The 16,660-nt window shown below is 40.6% G+C and overlaps 1 protein-coding gene across 3 annotated transcripts in view; it reads left to right on the top strand.

The window, feature by feature from the left end:
- The window catches only part of LOC134533664 (CCR4-NOT transcription complex subunit 1), a 238,302-nt gene that overhangs the window by 198,555 nt on the left and 23,087 nt on the right, over window positions 1–16,660 (top strand). For all 3 annotated transcript variants that reach the window (XM_063371211.1, XM_063371210.1, XM_063371209.1), the window contains exons 34-35: window positions 11,114–11,350; window positions 15,814–15,960. In XM_063371211.1, coding sequence (XP_063227281.1) covers window positions 11,114–11,350; window positions 15,814–15,960 — 384 coding nt within the window. The remainder of the gene's footprint in view (window positions 1–11,113; window positions 11,351–15,813; window positions 15,961–16,660) is intronic.

Genomic DNA, 16,660 nt, shown 5'->3' with positions numbered 1-16,660 from the left:
TTCATTCCAAAACAGTGTAAATGTTTTGTGTTTTAAGATGTAAGTAGCGGCATATTTTTTCCTGGGTATTGTAATTATGTGAAGGAAAAATCTATACTTGGAGATCTTTGCAGATGGCAAAAAAAGAAACATAAATAGTAACGAAATAAATATGAATTTACACTGTAAAATGTTTACATAATTCTAAAATCACAAAATCACGATGTCAGCGTTGTGAAAATTCCTAACTCATCATGTTTGACACATCTGATGTCAGCATGATGGAAATCTTAGATGCGACAGACTTCCTAATTAGAAATGTTTTCCATTTCTGTCGCATCGCTGGTACAGCGTTATTAAAAGAATATCAGAATTATGTTTTCGAACAATAGTTAAACTGGTATAATGGTAATTCTTCTATTATTATAGTTTTATATTATTAAAGCTTTTGTTCATTAACAAAAGTGATATCTCTAAAATTGCGTGTATGAACAGTAATTTTTACAATTAAATTCTAAATTTTTATTAACAAATTTTCACAAAACAAATTGATTAAAAGAACCTGCAAGCATTGATGGATTTTGTATGTTTGATGCTTCTGTAACAGCAAGAAACATATAATATATCATAGTTTAGTTTTGGTTGTTGCATGGGTAGACACGTGTAAAATAGGAGGTTATTTTTTTTTCTTAAAAACAATGTAATTTTTAACAATATTCGCAACAAAAAGTGATGTTATATTATTCTTATGAGTACTTTTATTTAATGACATTAAAAATTAAAAAAAAATTAAACCATAATCAAATGCTTATAAATATTTTCACAGAAAATTACTACATTTAAAACTAAAGGTGCATAAAAATTCTAACTATAATTGTTAAATTTAGTCATCAAAAGACAGCTTCGTAAATACTTCATCATTGCTTTCTTTCAGATTCTGCCTTCTTTATGTAAAGACTAAATTGTTTTGACTAAGTTACTTAGTAAGTCAACAATTTTGTAGGTCTATAAATAGCACGCAGAACTGCTAATGCAAACTGATTGTAATTTATACTCATAGAAGTCGGCACTTTTGACATATCTATGTTTTTTTCTGCCATTCACATCTGTAAGGGTGCTAGTAAAATAATATCAAAAATAATGAAATTTGAAAACATTTAAGCAGAGAAATTGAGGAGTTATGGATAGGCGGTAGAATAAATAAATATAAAATTATCCTTTAACTAATTACTATAAAAATCATTAAGACACATGGCTTTGAGTTGTTTTGCAAAACAGCGCTTAACTCGATAAAAATATAAAAAAATGTAACATACAAAATATCTTAAAATTATGTAAAAAATAAATAAACATAGTATAAACTTCCTAAAAATTACTGGTACCTTTTACAAACATTATATATTAAAGCTGGGGCTCTCAAGTTTATTGTCTTATCAAAGTCAATGCAACTATTTGCGTGTGCTTATAGTTTTTTTATACCAACAAAAAAAAGTAAAAAGGTGGGAAGTGTTGGTGGGGATTTCTTGATAAATCCACTAAAAAGTTAGTCTCGGTACAGTTTAAACTTTGTTACCGTATTTACTCGTGTATAGCGCGCACCACGATTTTTGCAACTAATTCCAAAGAAAAAAAAATGAAATTTTTTTTCCCCATAAATAAATTTTACTAACATTTTGTGGTACCTGATTATTTAAATTGATGTGTGGTGATGCGTCAGGAAAATACATAAACTCTGCTGTCTAAACGGAAGATAATGAAGCGCTATATCGTCACAACTGGTACGTGGAAGGAAGGAAGGGAGGGAGGCGTGCCGAGCTACGTTGCTAAGCTGGCGCGGAGAACTTGATGACTCACCGGTGAGGAATGGAGGAAGCGAAGAAGCCGGCCGGGGGGGGGGGGGGGGGGGGAGGGAACTGGTGACAACATTCTCTCTTTCTCTCTCTCTCTCTTTTTACTACTTCTGAGCTGGCTATCTGAAAAGGGGGGAGGTCTAAAAATAAACAAGAGACCATGATGTGCGAGCTTGCGCGCGCGCGCGCGTGTGTGTGTGTGTGTGTGTGTGAAAGAGAGGCCTTGTTGCTTGTGCGTATGTGTGGGGGCTGGCCAGAAACGTCACCCGTCACCCGGCAGTTAACGACTTCCACTCCTCCCCGCCTCCCCCCCCCCCAAATTTTTTTTTTCCGTGTATAGCGCGCATCCTTATTTTTTTCCTTTACTTGAGGGGAAAAAAGGGCGCGCTATACACGAGTATATACGGTATTATGAGTCTCGCAAATCCAAGACAACGCAGTTGTTTTGTCTAGAGACGTAAAAGACTGTAAAATCCAAATAAAACGACACAATTAATGACCAATCACTCGAACGACTCTATTGGCAGCAAGCGTGCACGATAGCACAACTTACCGCCATGATGGTTGAACAACAACTGTTGCTTCGTTGCTGGAAGCTGCAGGGCTACCCATGCGCGGGAAGTTCAAAATTCAAACGTTTCTAACACTATACACTAAATTAACACACAATATTTACAAGTCCAAACAGCAGTTTTCCGCTCTCACTTGCATGCTTGGATACACCCAATGGCCCGACGCTGATGGGCAGGTCAATACTGACTTGCAAGTCTGTAGCTCGTAGTGGGTTTCTTCTTCAGGTGTGCTAAAAGCATAGCACAAGACATCCAACAGCACCCAGTATTATAGGGCACCAATCCATGCACTCGTAGATCTTGAAGACCAGACACCACTTTTTGCAGTAGTCGATCACCGACATAGTTTCACAGCTTTTTTGCAATACGTGCGAGAGTCTCAAAAATACGTTACACTCGCGCAACCCTGTTTTAGTTATCTAGTCAGCGGCTTGCGCATCTCCCGTGTCAGCCCATAGTTAACTCTCTCTTGTACACCTTCCTGTGAACACACATGCAAGAAAATAGTTCTAGCACATGTTTATCTTCACCTGTCTATTACTAAGGTAACCATACTAAAATATTAAGCTATAAAAATATCTAGATAGAAATAATATAATAAAATACTCTAAAAACACTTACAACATACTAAATACCATATAAATTATACTAAACCTGAATGTTCTCCAAACTTTCAGACCATTTTAGGTTGTACCTACGTAACAGTCATTTCCTTCAGGCATGTTTCCAAACAATTTGCCAATTACGATAAATAAATAATGAACTAAACATAAAAATTGATTTAAGGGGCTAAAAAATAAGAATTACAACACAAGTGCATAAATCTAAGGTAACTAGAAAACATAATTAAATTTTTAAACCAGAACGGAACTAGGGGTTTTAAGATAGTCAACTGTCAAAATTGACAGTTAAGCAGATTATTAGTTTTTCAACTAAGCTGTTCCAGCACAACAGATAGTGTGGAAATTTGTCACAAAAAAATAAAATGGTTAGAGATACGAAAAATGTAGTAGATACCGTTTTTGTTCAAAAGTTTATTTCAAGCAATTTTTATTCTATGCATTTCTTCTCTACAGTGAACCACTTTTGATGGGAAAGACGTGAAAACATAACATTATTTTTTGTGTAGAAATTTGTGGAAAGGACGAAAATATTAGAATATAACTCTTAACTTTAAAAAATATCAATCCACATTATGTATCGAGTTAATCACAATTGTGATTTTTTCAGGTTCCTATGCATTGGTGAAACTGAAAACCATTTTTTCTCAATAACACTGTTTTGCTGTTCTCATTGCGCTATCATACGATTGTGATTCCAGCATAATGGTCGTATGTGATTTTATGTTTGTTGCATGTGTGGAATATTTATCAAGTTACATTGTCAATGTGTCGAGTACCATGAACTAACTTTTGAGCTGAGTCTAGCTGAAGTTCAAGTCTCTGCCCATCTGTAATGCTCAAAAATAAAATTCAACATTGCAAGATTTAAAGTTACAATATTGTCTGTATTTCTCACGAGAACACACTTGCATTGCGGTCTTGGTTGTTTTCCAAAGGCTTCTGACTCGCCACAGAGGAGTGCGGGGTCCCTCTTACTTGTAAGTTGCCAAGTCCAGTCCGGAACAGCATTTGCCTGAACAAAACTACTTGTTTTGTCTAGAGACGTACGAGACTGTAAAATCCATAAAACAAAACGAAACAATTAATAACGATTCACTCGCGAACAACTCGATTGGCAGCAAGCGTGCACGATAGCACAACTTACCGCCATGATGGTTCAACAACAACTGTTGCTTCGTTGCCGGAAGCTGCAGGGCTACCTGCCTTGGCAGGCAGCCAACTTGAAAAACTTGGCGCTGCTAGCAAGCAGCGCGGGAAGTTCAAAATTCAAATGTTTCAAACACTATACACTAAATTACACACAATATTTACAAGTCCAAACATTACCGCCCGCCTTGAAATGTCCCATTTCAACAATCATATGGTAGCGGGCAGAGCTTCACCACAGGACGCTTCAAAGTTCCACTAGAAGTCCGGATAGTAGCCACTCTGGCAACACCATCTTTCCCAGGATAGAGCTCCACGATGCGCCCCAAGCGCCACTGTAGAGGTGGGAGTCTGTCGTCTTTCAGGAGCACAAGTTGGTTGGCAGTGGGACTAACTCCCTGCTCGTTCCATTTCTGCCGCTGCTGGAGCGTGTGTAAATAATCCCTGTGCCAACGATGCCAAAAGTCCTGTTGGAGGCGTTCCACAAGTTGCCAACGTTGAAGGCGGTTCAGCCGTACATCCCTCAAGTTAGGCTCTGGTAATGTGACCAGTGGCTCCAGGGTTAAGAAATGGCCAGGGGTTAGAGCACTGATGTCATTGGGATCAGAGCTCAAAGGGCACAGGGGTCTCGAGTTTAACGTAGCTTCCACCTGTACTAGAAGGGTGTAAAGTTCTTCAAATGTGAGCACTTGTTCACCAATAACTTTACTTAAGTGAGTCTTGAATGACTTTACCCCGGCCTCCCACAAACCACCAAAATGGGGAGCAGCAGGAGGGTTAAAGTGCCACATGACACCGAGCTGGGACAACGCATCAGTGACAGCCTGCTGGTGTGGTGCCGACGACATAAGTTGCTGAAGTTCCTTAAGACGATTGTGAGTTCCGACAAAGTTGGTCCCGCAATCACTGTAGATATCAGATGTTCTCCCACGCCTGGCAAGAAAACGTTTGTAGGCTCCAATAAATGTATCTGTGGACAGGTCTGAAGCTAGTTCTGCATGAACGGCCTTTGTCGCGCAGCAGACAAAAATACAAAGGTAAGCCTTCAAGACCTTTGCCCCACGGACCCGACCAAGCTTAACCATAAAAGGACCAGCATAGTCAACTCCTACTTTGGCAAATGGTTTAACCTGTTGCACTCTCATAGAGGGAAGATCGCCCATGAGAGGTGCACTTGCTACGGGTCTTTGCTTGAAACATGGAACACAGTGACGCAAGCAGCGAGAGATGGCATCCTTATCTGCAAGAATCCAGAATTGTTCTCTAAGAATTCCTCTAAGAGTCTGAACTCCAGGATGATGATTCTTTTCATGATAATGGTTAATAATGAGATCAGTCAGATGGTGAGATTTTGGAAGCAGCACTGGGTGCTTCTGCTCAAACGGAACACTGGAGTGAGCTAAACGACCACCTACCCTTATCAGGCCACTGTCATCAAGAAAGGGTACTAGTTTGCGAATCTGAGGGGAAATGCACTGTCCCTTCTTCAGAGCACTTATATCCTCTTTGAAATGATGTGATTGTACCCAGAAGAGCCAAAAATGTAAAGCCTTATTCAACTCATCAGGAGACATATTGTCAGTCTTGCGCTCTTTCAGTGACACGCGACAATTGTGGGCAAACCGCAATAAACAGCATGTGACACGCAGAAGCCTGGTTAGTCGACTGAATCGCGTTGCCAACTGGCCAAGATCATCAGAGGACGTTACAGTGGTCAAGGTGACAGTCTTCTTCTCCATCACGGCAGGATCCACTTCCACTGCATCTGGTGACTGGGAAGGCCACTGTCCAGGTGACTCTATTAACCACGGTGGGCCAGTCCACCACAAGTGATGATCCAATAGTTGAAGAGGGAAGAGACCACGAGAGGCACAGTCAGCAGGATTGAACTCAGACGGTACGTGTTTCCACCAACTGGGACGGGTAAGCTCTTGGAGTTCGCTTACCCGGTTAGCTACAAAAGTCTTCAACTGATGAGGAGATGAGTTAATCCATGCTAAAACCACTTGTGAGTCTGTCCAGGCTGTGATGGAAGATACGGGCAAAACTTCTTGGTAAGTCTCAATCACATGATTGAGCACACGAGCCAACAGTAGTGCTCCACAAAGCTCCAGACGAGGTAAGGTTTGGCTTTTGACTGGTGCAACCTTGGACTTACTGATCAGCAGACGAATGATGGTTCGATCATCCGGGCACACTATGCGCAGGTACACCACGGCCGCGTAACCAATCTCAGAACTATCACAGAAACCATGCAGTTGATAGGTAGAGCCTTCTGGACCTTTAATGAACCGAGCGACAGCAATAGAGGACAACTGAGGGAGCTCCCGGCTAAAATGATCCCACTGAGAAGCAAGATCAGGGGGGAGGTGATCATCCCAGTCAATGGACCGGACCCACATTAGTTGCAATAGATGCTTTGCAAACATTAACAGTGGAGTAAGCCATCCTAGAGGATCAAATATTCTGGCTACGTTGGCAAGGATGCTCCTCTTCGTAACAAGACTCGAGTGGCCTCGGATTACATAGGAGAAGGTGTCAGAGACTGGGTTCCATTGAAGTGCTAAGACCTTGACCACAACTTGACTCTCAGGATACAGATCAAATGATTGGGGCATATCAACATCTTCAGGCGGAAGCCAGTCTATGAGAGCTGTATGGTTGCTCATGAACTTCCTCAACTTGAAGCCCCCTTTGGCAAGAAGAGCTCGAAGGTCCTTTTGGATGGCCAGAGCAGATTCAAGAGTGTCAGAACCGGTAACCACATCATCAACATACACATCGGATTGCAAAACTCTTGAGGCAACTGGAAAGTGGTCTTTCTCATCGACCGCCAGTTGTTGAAGAGTTCGAAGGGCCAAGAACGGAGCTGAGGAGACGCCATACGTCACCGTCTTCAATCGATAATCCTGCACAGGTTCCGAATCACAAAAGCGCCAAACAATGCGTTGGTAGTCCTGGTGCTGGGGCAGAACAGATATTTGACGGTACATTTGTTTAACATCTGCCGTAAACACAAAGGCATGTAGCCGAAAGTTCAACAGTAGATCAAAAATGTCTCTTTGCAACTTGGGGCCAGTTAGCAGTGTGTCATTCAATGAGACACCAGATGAGCTCTTAGCAGACCCATCAAACACTACCCGCAGCTTTGTGGTTGAACTCTCTGGCTTCACGACACAATGGTGGGGGATATAATAAGCTGGCGTCACATCAATCTGATCATCAGGAATCTTTTCCATGTGACCCATGGCAAGATAGTCTTCCATGAACTCTGAGTACATTATTTTGAGCTTTGAGTCACCTTTCAAGCGTCTCTCTAGGCGCATCAACCTATTTATAGCTTGGGGTCTGGAGGTGCCCAACTCATGTCTCGAGTGGCGAAATGGCAGGGACACACTATATCGGCCTTCTTCATTTCGGACGTGAGTTTCGGCAAACATGGTTTCGCAAAAAACATCCTCAGGAGACTTGTGTTCTACCCGTGGGAATTCTTCAATTTCCCAGAACTTTCGTACAACATCATCTAATGGAGGGTAAGAAGTGAACAGTGTGACACAATGCGATGCCAGGCAGGATGGTGGAAGTTTGGTGTCCACCCTTCCCATGAGAATCCATCCCAAAACAGAGTCGAGAGCCACTGGAGACCCTTCAATCTTGCCTCCAGTTACGAGAAGAGGAAATAGGTCAGCACCAATAAGCAGGTCAACAGGACCAGGGGTGTCGAAAGAAGGATCAGCAAGCTTCAGATGAGCCACTGATCGCCGCACATCCGATGAGAGTTTGGCACTCGGCAAGTTATTGGTAATGCGTGGTAACACAAATACATCCAGGGCAAACTGATTATCTGGATTGCCCACTGGGGAGATGACAACTGATGTGTAGGACTTAGCCACATTCACAGGTGTACTGGACAAACCATGTATCGGAAGATGAGCCTGTCTGCGAACCAGTCGGAGCCTTTGTAGGCACTGTTCGGTGATAAAGCTGGCTTGACTGGCAGTGTCTAGTAAAGCACGTACAACACAAGGCACACCAGAACGATCAAAAATCTGTACTTCAGCAGTTGACAACAATATTGTTGTTGTTGAGGTAGGTTTAGCAGCAGTTACTGCAACAGTGGCAGGATTAGAGTCAGATGATGGTGGTTCCTTGTCTGAGTTGGATGGGATGGAGTCTTCCTCTGATCGCTGACCCCCAAAATGCAGCATGGAATGGTGACGTGCCTTACAATGGTGACATGAGGACTTAGATGGACACCAATTTGATCGATGTGATGGGGAAAGACAATTCAGACACAACTTATGCTCCTTTACTATTGCATATCGTTCCTTGGGGCTACCCTGCGAGAAGATAGGGCATGACCTAAGCACATGAATGTCACTACACAAGAGACAACTTTGTGACTGTGGAGAACTTACTAATGTGTTTACAGACTGACCTCGAGACTGCCTCCAGCTGTTTTGGTGCCCTTGAGCCGTCTGTTTGGGAACCTGATTTCCTGAACTCCTAGAACGGGAAGCTATCACAGCCTCATGCGCACGACAATGTTTTTCAAGAAACGAAGTGAAACTACTAAGAGTGGGAAACTCGTCTGTTAATGTCATTTCCCATTGTGTTTGTAAGGCAGCATCCAACCGTTTGCATAGAATGGGCAGCAGCATCAGATCCCACTGGTCTACAGGGACAGACAAGGCCTTAAGAGCAGACACATTCTCTGTAACAGTGTTCAACAGTTGGCGCAATGTCTTGGGAGAGTCAGCTGATGCAGAGGGTGCTTGAAGTAAAGCCTCCACATGCACAGACACAATGAGCCTCTTGTTCTCGTACCTACCAACAAGTAGTTTCCAAGCCACATCAAAGTTTACTTCAGACATGGGCAAGGCCTGAATCATGCTGAGGGGTTCACCACTGAGAGCAGTCTTCAGATAAGCCAGTTTCTCAACAGATGAAAGGTCACTATTGTTAGCAACGAGAGTGCAAAATAGGTTGGAGAAGTTAGGCCAATTTTTAATGCTACCCTCAAAACTTGGAAGCGTAATTTTTGGTAAAGCTACCCTAGAATTGCTCACCTTGGGCCTTGACGATGTTGAGCTCTCCATCGAACAACCCTCCAGGGCACTTACCGTCGCCATGACTTCAAAATATTTCTCTTCGAAATCGTCCATTCGTGCAGTCAGTTCTGAGAGATCGATGTCAGAATTTTGCGTTGCCCCAAGAACCACAAAATCCGCCTCGAACTTATCACGAACTTGGGGTAGATCACGAACTGTGGCACGAAACAATCCTTGCTTAGAAACATCGTCAACAACACTTTGAGACAGGTCGACAGCACGTTTGAGCCGAGCCTCTGCTAGTCGGATACGCACGAGTGCCGAGCCTATATCTGCCATGGTCACACACAGACGCAAAGGACGAAATAACCAAAAAGACACAACAAAGAAATAAACACAACGAAGACCAATATAACCAAGGTAAGACACAGCAAATCAAAATTTATATCCAGCAAAAAACACCTAACGCAACGAAAAACATGAGCAGACGCCGATAAATAATACAACATAACCCCAACACGAAATATATTCCACGAAAAACAAAGAAGATATAACAGTTTCTTAGATCGCCAAATCTCTGCGAATTTCTTCTAAAACACGTTGCCGAAGAAATCTTGACCATGAAAATACTCTAATTAACGAGAGTATAGCGCACGAAATAACGTGAAAACGAAGTGTAATTGTTTACCACGTGCACACGAATCACGTTTAAAACAACACCAGAAAAAACCGGAACTATCCGGCCCGGAGGACCAAATGTTTTGTCTAGAGACGTACGAGACTGTAAAATCCATAAAACAAAACGAAACAATTAATAACGATTCACTCGCGAACAACTCGATTGGCAGCAAGCGTGCACGATAGCACAACTTACCGCCATGATGGTTCAACAACAACTGTTGCTTCGTTGCCGGAAGCTGCAGGGCTACCTGCCTTGGCAGGCAGCCAACTTGAAAAACTTGGCGCTGCTAGCAAGCAGCGCGGGAAGTTCAAAATTCAAATGTTTCAAACACTATACACTAAATTACACACAATATTTACAAGTCCAAACACTACTCACCCTCCAGGTAGCAGTAGGTGAAAAGGACGTAAAATTGCCTTGTAACACTTCCAGTATATTTCACTGTGTGCTTGCATATAGCACACACACATGGTAAATCTGTGATTCCGCTGGCTAATATTCTCGTCATCTTACAATGCGGGATTCTTGCTCGTAGAATTCTTTTAGCACTGCGTTGTTCCTGTGGTCCACATTTCCACTTTCGAGTCCGTTACTGGGCTCGCGCACGTGTTTGTAGCCACAGTCATATTATTTAGTGTTAAGTTTTCGCAATCGCACCGAATACGCGTTCAACTCCGTGTAACATGGTTCCCGACCTGCCGCAACCGCCGGCCTCGGCCAGACTCCCTCGCGTCAACACATACACACACCACGCACTTCGAGCCTCTAGTTGCCTGCGCTTGCACCATATGTCACTCGCACTTTATAAAGTTTATATTCGCACACGTTTATATATATAAATAAAAACAAATAGTTATAATGTCTATGTTTACCCAAAAAATTATTATATAAATATAACTCATGAGCATTTAAAAGTTATATATAAATTAACTACTACAGACTTACTCTAAAATAAAGTGTCTCTTTCTCTGAGCTTCCAGTTCATACCAGAGTCCTTTCAAAGTCATTGCCAACTTGATATTCTAAGAGCAAAATTTACCAAAAGTAAATAAAATAAAATAATCAAAAAATAACTGCAATAACTAAGAAATAAAATACATTGACAAGTCCATGCCGCACATTATGGTTAATAAGTTCGCTGTTATATCATACTGAAGAAATGAACTTTTGGGACGTTCTGGAAGCACCTGCGTGTGTGCTGTGTCGGCAGTTGAACCAGCACGGCATCCTGAAGACGGACGACCTGATCACGCGCTTCTTCCGCCTGAGCACGCAGATGTGCGTGGACATGTGCTACCGCACCATGTCGGAGCTGAGCCAGAGCCACACGATGGTGCGAGCCAAGTGCTTCCACACCCTGGACGCCTTCGTGCGCCTCATCGCGCTGCTGGTGAAGCACTCGGGAGACTCCTCCAACACCGGCACCAAGATCAACCTGCTCAACAAGGTGCGCTCCCGTCTGCATAGTGTTCACATTTTTAATTTTGTCTGTAAAGTCTGTTTACGGACTGTAATTTTACGTGATAACGTCATAAGAAAACCTTGATGAAAAATTGCATACTTTTTAATTTTCAAATATTATTTACAGTTTTTAAAATAAATTGAAATAATTGGTTTAAATATAATCACGGACAATTAGTTATAGAAATAAACTGAATTCAAATCAATGTCAGTAAATTGTTAATTTGAAATGACGAAATTGGACAAATAAATAAAAAAATTTAAATTGCTTACCTTAACCTGTTTGATATTATAGAAGATTTTCTCGCACAGTGATTGGCCGGTTCTTGCACGCTCGGCTCAGGTGGAACGTGACAATGAGTCATGCTTTTTCGTGCGTGCAGCCGGCGTTCATTGATTTATAAGTCGTTATCACGTCAAAAAAAAATATATATATATATATATTTATTTTGTTGCAGAAAAATTAGACTAAAAATAAACTGTATAATCATATGAACAGTAACGTAATGAAACTAATCAAACATTGTTGCTTGAAACCAGTGTGTACCGATATGAGCAAACCTGTTCAAGATGCTGTTATCTAAACAGTTCACTCGTGCGTGGAAGCCAGAGTGGAACAACTGATTTATCACCGTACACGTCCACACAGTCACTCACATGCTATTGTCTATTTATTTGTTCTCTTGTAGGACTGTGCAAAAAGTCTCAATATATGTATACTGCAAAAGCCCCACTGAAATATGGCCAAATTGTCATTCAAATGCAAAGGGTGCTGAGATCATGTGCTGAAGTCTTAAAAATAAAACATTTTCCTGTTATTCTTCTTACTTTTCTTTATCCTCCTCTTCTTCCCAATGAAACATGATGTTCTGTTTGATGTGCAAAGGTAAATGTAAACAATTGAAATTAATTCCTTCCAATTTTCATTTGCCATATAGATATTATACTAACTAAAGAAAATCGCTGCAAACACAGGACGTCTGGTTGGTGAGACAGCTAACCCCAGACCTAGAAACTGTGCGCACTTGCAATAATAAAAAAATTGTGGTTCATGTTACATATTCTTCCCCTCTCTTTGCCTTCATAGAACCAAATAAGGAATGCTGAGTGTGTAGAAATAATGCAGATGTCTTTCTGGCCCCTGTGTTTCCACAGGAGGGTAGGTATTCCAGCACTGGTATTGGCCACTGGTTTCACAGCAACATGGACGACTTGTTGACAGCGACAGAACTTCACAATACCCAGTCAGGATGGCCACTCTTTAGTGTTAGGCTACACAGAAATACAATTAAAGATGCTCGTCCTGGCATATGGGTTGAAGATGCAAACAACATAGATTTACAGCAACATTAAAATGGAAAACCAGTTAAAATATTAATAACATGAAGCATACAACAGAAGTATCTAGACATGTATTCATAAAAAAGGTAGAGATTACTACTACAACAAGCATAAGTTAACAGGTTGGAGGAGAAACATGTTATCATATTGTTTAAAGAATTATTAATTATAGTTAGTTATAGTATTACAACGGGTATGTTTATTATAATTCGTTGTTAGTCTGAATATTGTCATTTTTTTCTTTTCAAAGTACAATAGGTGGATATCAGACACCTATGGAATTGAGGAACACTTAGGCCTATGTTATCGAGTATATGTTTGCAACTAATTTTTAAATTAAAACAATTTTTAACAAAAATTTAGTCTAAGTAAATTCTACAATCTGAGAGAGAAGCTAAAATCAGCACGGATAATTGTTTATTAGAATTCTTATTAGAAGTCTAGTATTGTCCAATAAGTAGTCATGTTTAATATGAATACAGTGAAAGTCCGTTGTAGCAAATACGGTCTATAACGTAAAGTCCGCTATAACGATAATTTCCATCGGCACCGTCAGTTTTGCATATGCTGCGTAGGATAAAAATTTCGGAAATAATGAATGCAGCGTGGGCTCATTTTCGCTATAGCAATAGATTACACACCTGTAATTTTGCTCTAAAGCAATGAGAAAACATCTACAATTTCCTTAATATATGAGAAACAGCTTCGCACAAATCTACACGTCGGGCAAATGAAACAATGCGCATGATGTGGCCGTCTTGGCAACACCGCACAAGGTGGGGCCCCACAGCAAGCATAGCTTGCCTCGCGGCGACGAAAGCAAGTGTCGTTAACCCACTGCGACAGGGCCCCGCTGCGAGCATTACTTATTTAGAATCACACCGACTGTAGCCTCTAGCCTGTAAATGCGCATAACTCGTCTCACACTTGCATCGTAAGCGTTGCGTACGGTGTAGTTTCAGTGTACGGCACTATGCGCATTGTTTTTTACGTCTAGTTATACGCTACACGTGTAACTACCCGTTGCTGAACAACTGCATGTGCCATGCACGTTCCACGAATTTGCCACGGCTGATGATAATGTTGACGTGTGCGGGGAGTTGACGAACACAGAACTTGTCGAGCTCGTCTCTTCTAATCAAAACGAAGCGGCATCTGAAGATGATGACAATAATGACGACGAACCAAGTGACGTATCTGTTCCGTCGAAAACGTCAATGATGGAGGCACTTGACACAATCAGTCGTTTTTATCAGCATACAAATGCTTCGACGAAAGATTTGATGAAGTTCCAAGAGGTCCAGTCGTTTATTTTGTCCGAAAGTCTAGTGAAAACAAGGCAATCGAAAAATGATTCGTTTTTTAAAAGGGATTTTAATTTTGTGTTATCTTCCAAGGGTCTGTACGAATGATTATTTTTGTGTCACTGACCAATTGTCGGAAAAATTATTTTATATAATTTGTATGGTTGTCCAACGTAATTAGAGATTTTTTTAATTTTTTTTTGTTTGACATTTTTCATAGGTGTCAACGTGAGTAGGCCTAATATTAAGACAAATTTTAAAATAAATTTCACTACATCTTTGAGTTTAGATATTGTTAGTAAGTATTCAAAACTCCGCAAAAATGCTCCCGATATCACCAGCTTAGCGCACGTCTCCAGTAAACCAGCTGCGGTCAAAGCGACAGGAAGCGGCCGGCATGACCTTGCGTGACCCCGCCCGCCCGTCTCCATGTAAACAAAGAGCTGTGCGCTTAGCCACGATGTGTGTGACGCCCTTATCACGGCCACGCAGTCTCATATTTTGCAGTCGGCAGGTGCTGATATAGCTTAAAAATGTTATTTTAGTAAGTTTTATGTATATTTCCTTTACTTTTGTTGTGAATTTCCATAATAAAAACAAGTCAGAAAATAATATATTTTAAAAATGCTACAAAAATAAGATTTTTTTTTAAATGTTGGCTATAACGAAAATTCGCTATAACATAAACTTTTGGCAGCGTTGTAAATTTACGTTATAACGGACTTTTACTGTATATTTACTAGTGAAAGTTATTATTTTAGTATTTTTCCTTTAATAAGTGTAACTAGATTTGTATTGCACTAATTATTAATTTAATTATTTTCAGTTAGTAAAATTAAGCTATTTTGAGAGGTTATTTATTTATTTTTTTTTAATATTTTTTGATTATCTGTGAAAAGAGCACTAATAGAGTGATTCAGTGCCGGTTAGATATCGTCAATGAAAATATTTAAAAAATGTGGTGAAAAGGTTGGTACCATTCTAGGGAATGCCGGAACTTGCATAGAAATGAAACATACAGTTATTAATAGTAACATAAAAATTACCATTTCTAAGATAACTGGGAAACCAATTTCTAAAACAATCATCTACCTGAAAAACGGGCTGATTGGTCTAATTAATTTTTAATTTAATGTGTCTTAAGTAAAAATCTTCCCGAAGACAAAAATGTCTAAGAAAATAAGTTTTCGATTTGACTTCGACTTTCCTAAGCACAAATTTTATGAGATGAATTACAATTTTTGTCATTTACCAAAAATCTTTTTAATAAAAAAAAGGTTCTTAAAATACACACTTATTACTTAAAAAAATTGCAATTTTCGGAGACATGCACTGTGATGATTTATTTATTTTGTATCTGTTATCGGAAATGTTATAGAAATGTGTAGGTAATTGGATCAGTGTCTGTTATTACCAGTATCACTCCGCACTAGGTCACATGGCTGTCAAAAGAGGACTATATATGGGCATTTTGTTGCTGCAATTTATATTATATACCGTTGCAAAAGTAGAAACCAGTTCCTATAGATTTTTACTTAATTTTAGTCATATATAACCTGGAGTATGTGGTGTTCTTTTTTCTCTCAGGTTAAAATTTTTAAAATCACAAAATATTTTTATCATCCAAGACCAGATGACGTTAGACATAGCAAATAACATAAACAGCTTGTACAGAGTTTGTTCTGTAGAGATGGGAATGTGGGTAACTCCTCCTCTGACACGACTGACGTGGGCACGTGCTCGCTAGTAGACGACTGTCGGAGAGTGGAGACAGTGGAGACAGTGGCGGTGCGGCTGTGCTCAGGTGCTGGGCATCGTGGCGGGAGTGCTGCTGCAGGACCACGAGAACCGCCTCACAGAGTTCCAGCAGCTGCCGTACCACCGCATCTTCATCATGCTGCTGCTGGAGCTGAACGGCCCGGAGGCCATCCTCGAGGCCATCAACTTCCAGGTCCGTCGACCCATGCCATAGCCAGGCATCACTTTCATCATTAAATATATATTTATTTTAATAGCAGGTGTCTTCCGAAAAAATTGAAGATACCAAAGAAAATCATATCTAGCGTAAACAACGTGCAACTGTATCTTTTAATAACCACTAAGTCCATTTGACACGGATTTTGTTGGGAAAATTTAATGGATTTTCATTAAAATGTTACTTTATTAGATGTGAGCCATAACTACAACCAGCCAGATAGGTCGAGGAGGTTAAGAGCAGTGACATCACCTTGTTACCAATTGCGTGACGTGGACTGTATGATGTAGGGGAGGGGGTGAAGGGGAATGCAGGGGAGAACAGATGGCAGCCAGCTGTCAGTGTGTGGTGTGCTTCAGTAGAAGGGATGAACTTCTTTTTGTCAACCTAGGGGAAAAGTAAGTTGCCTTAGCTGTCAAGATAAACATCACTGGCGGCAGTTAAGACACCAAGGGCAAAGACTCGAAAAAACATTTTTAGCATGTCATGATAATGGAGTCATTTCTCATGTTTCCACTCGAATGTTTTCTACCAAATGCATACAAGTTTCCTACACCCCATTTTGAAAAACTAACCTCTGGGTGAGTGCAGTCATGTGCAATGTTTACAGACCAGACTTGGAAAAATTAAGGAAGTCAAAAATGCATTTATTCTATGTCTGACCAACCATGTTAAA

The sequence above is a fragment of the Bacillus rossius genome, chromosome 7, assembly GCF_032445375.1.
Source record: "Bacillus rossius redtenbacheri isolate Brsri chromosome 7, Brsri_v3, whole genome shotgun sequence".
Taxonomy (NCBI): domain Eukaryota; kingdom Metazoa; phylum Arthropoda; class Insecta; order Phasmatodea; family Bacillidae; genus Bacillus; species Bacillus rossius.
The sequence above is the reverse complement of the archived record's forward strand: the minus strand, read 5'-3'. Positions and strand labels throughout refer to the sequence as shown.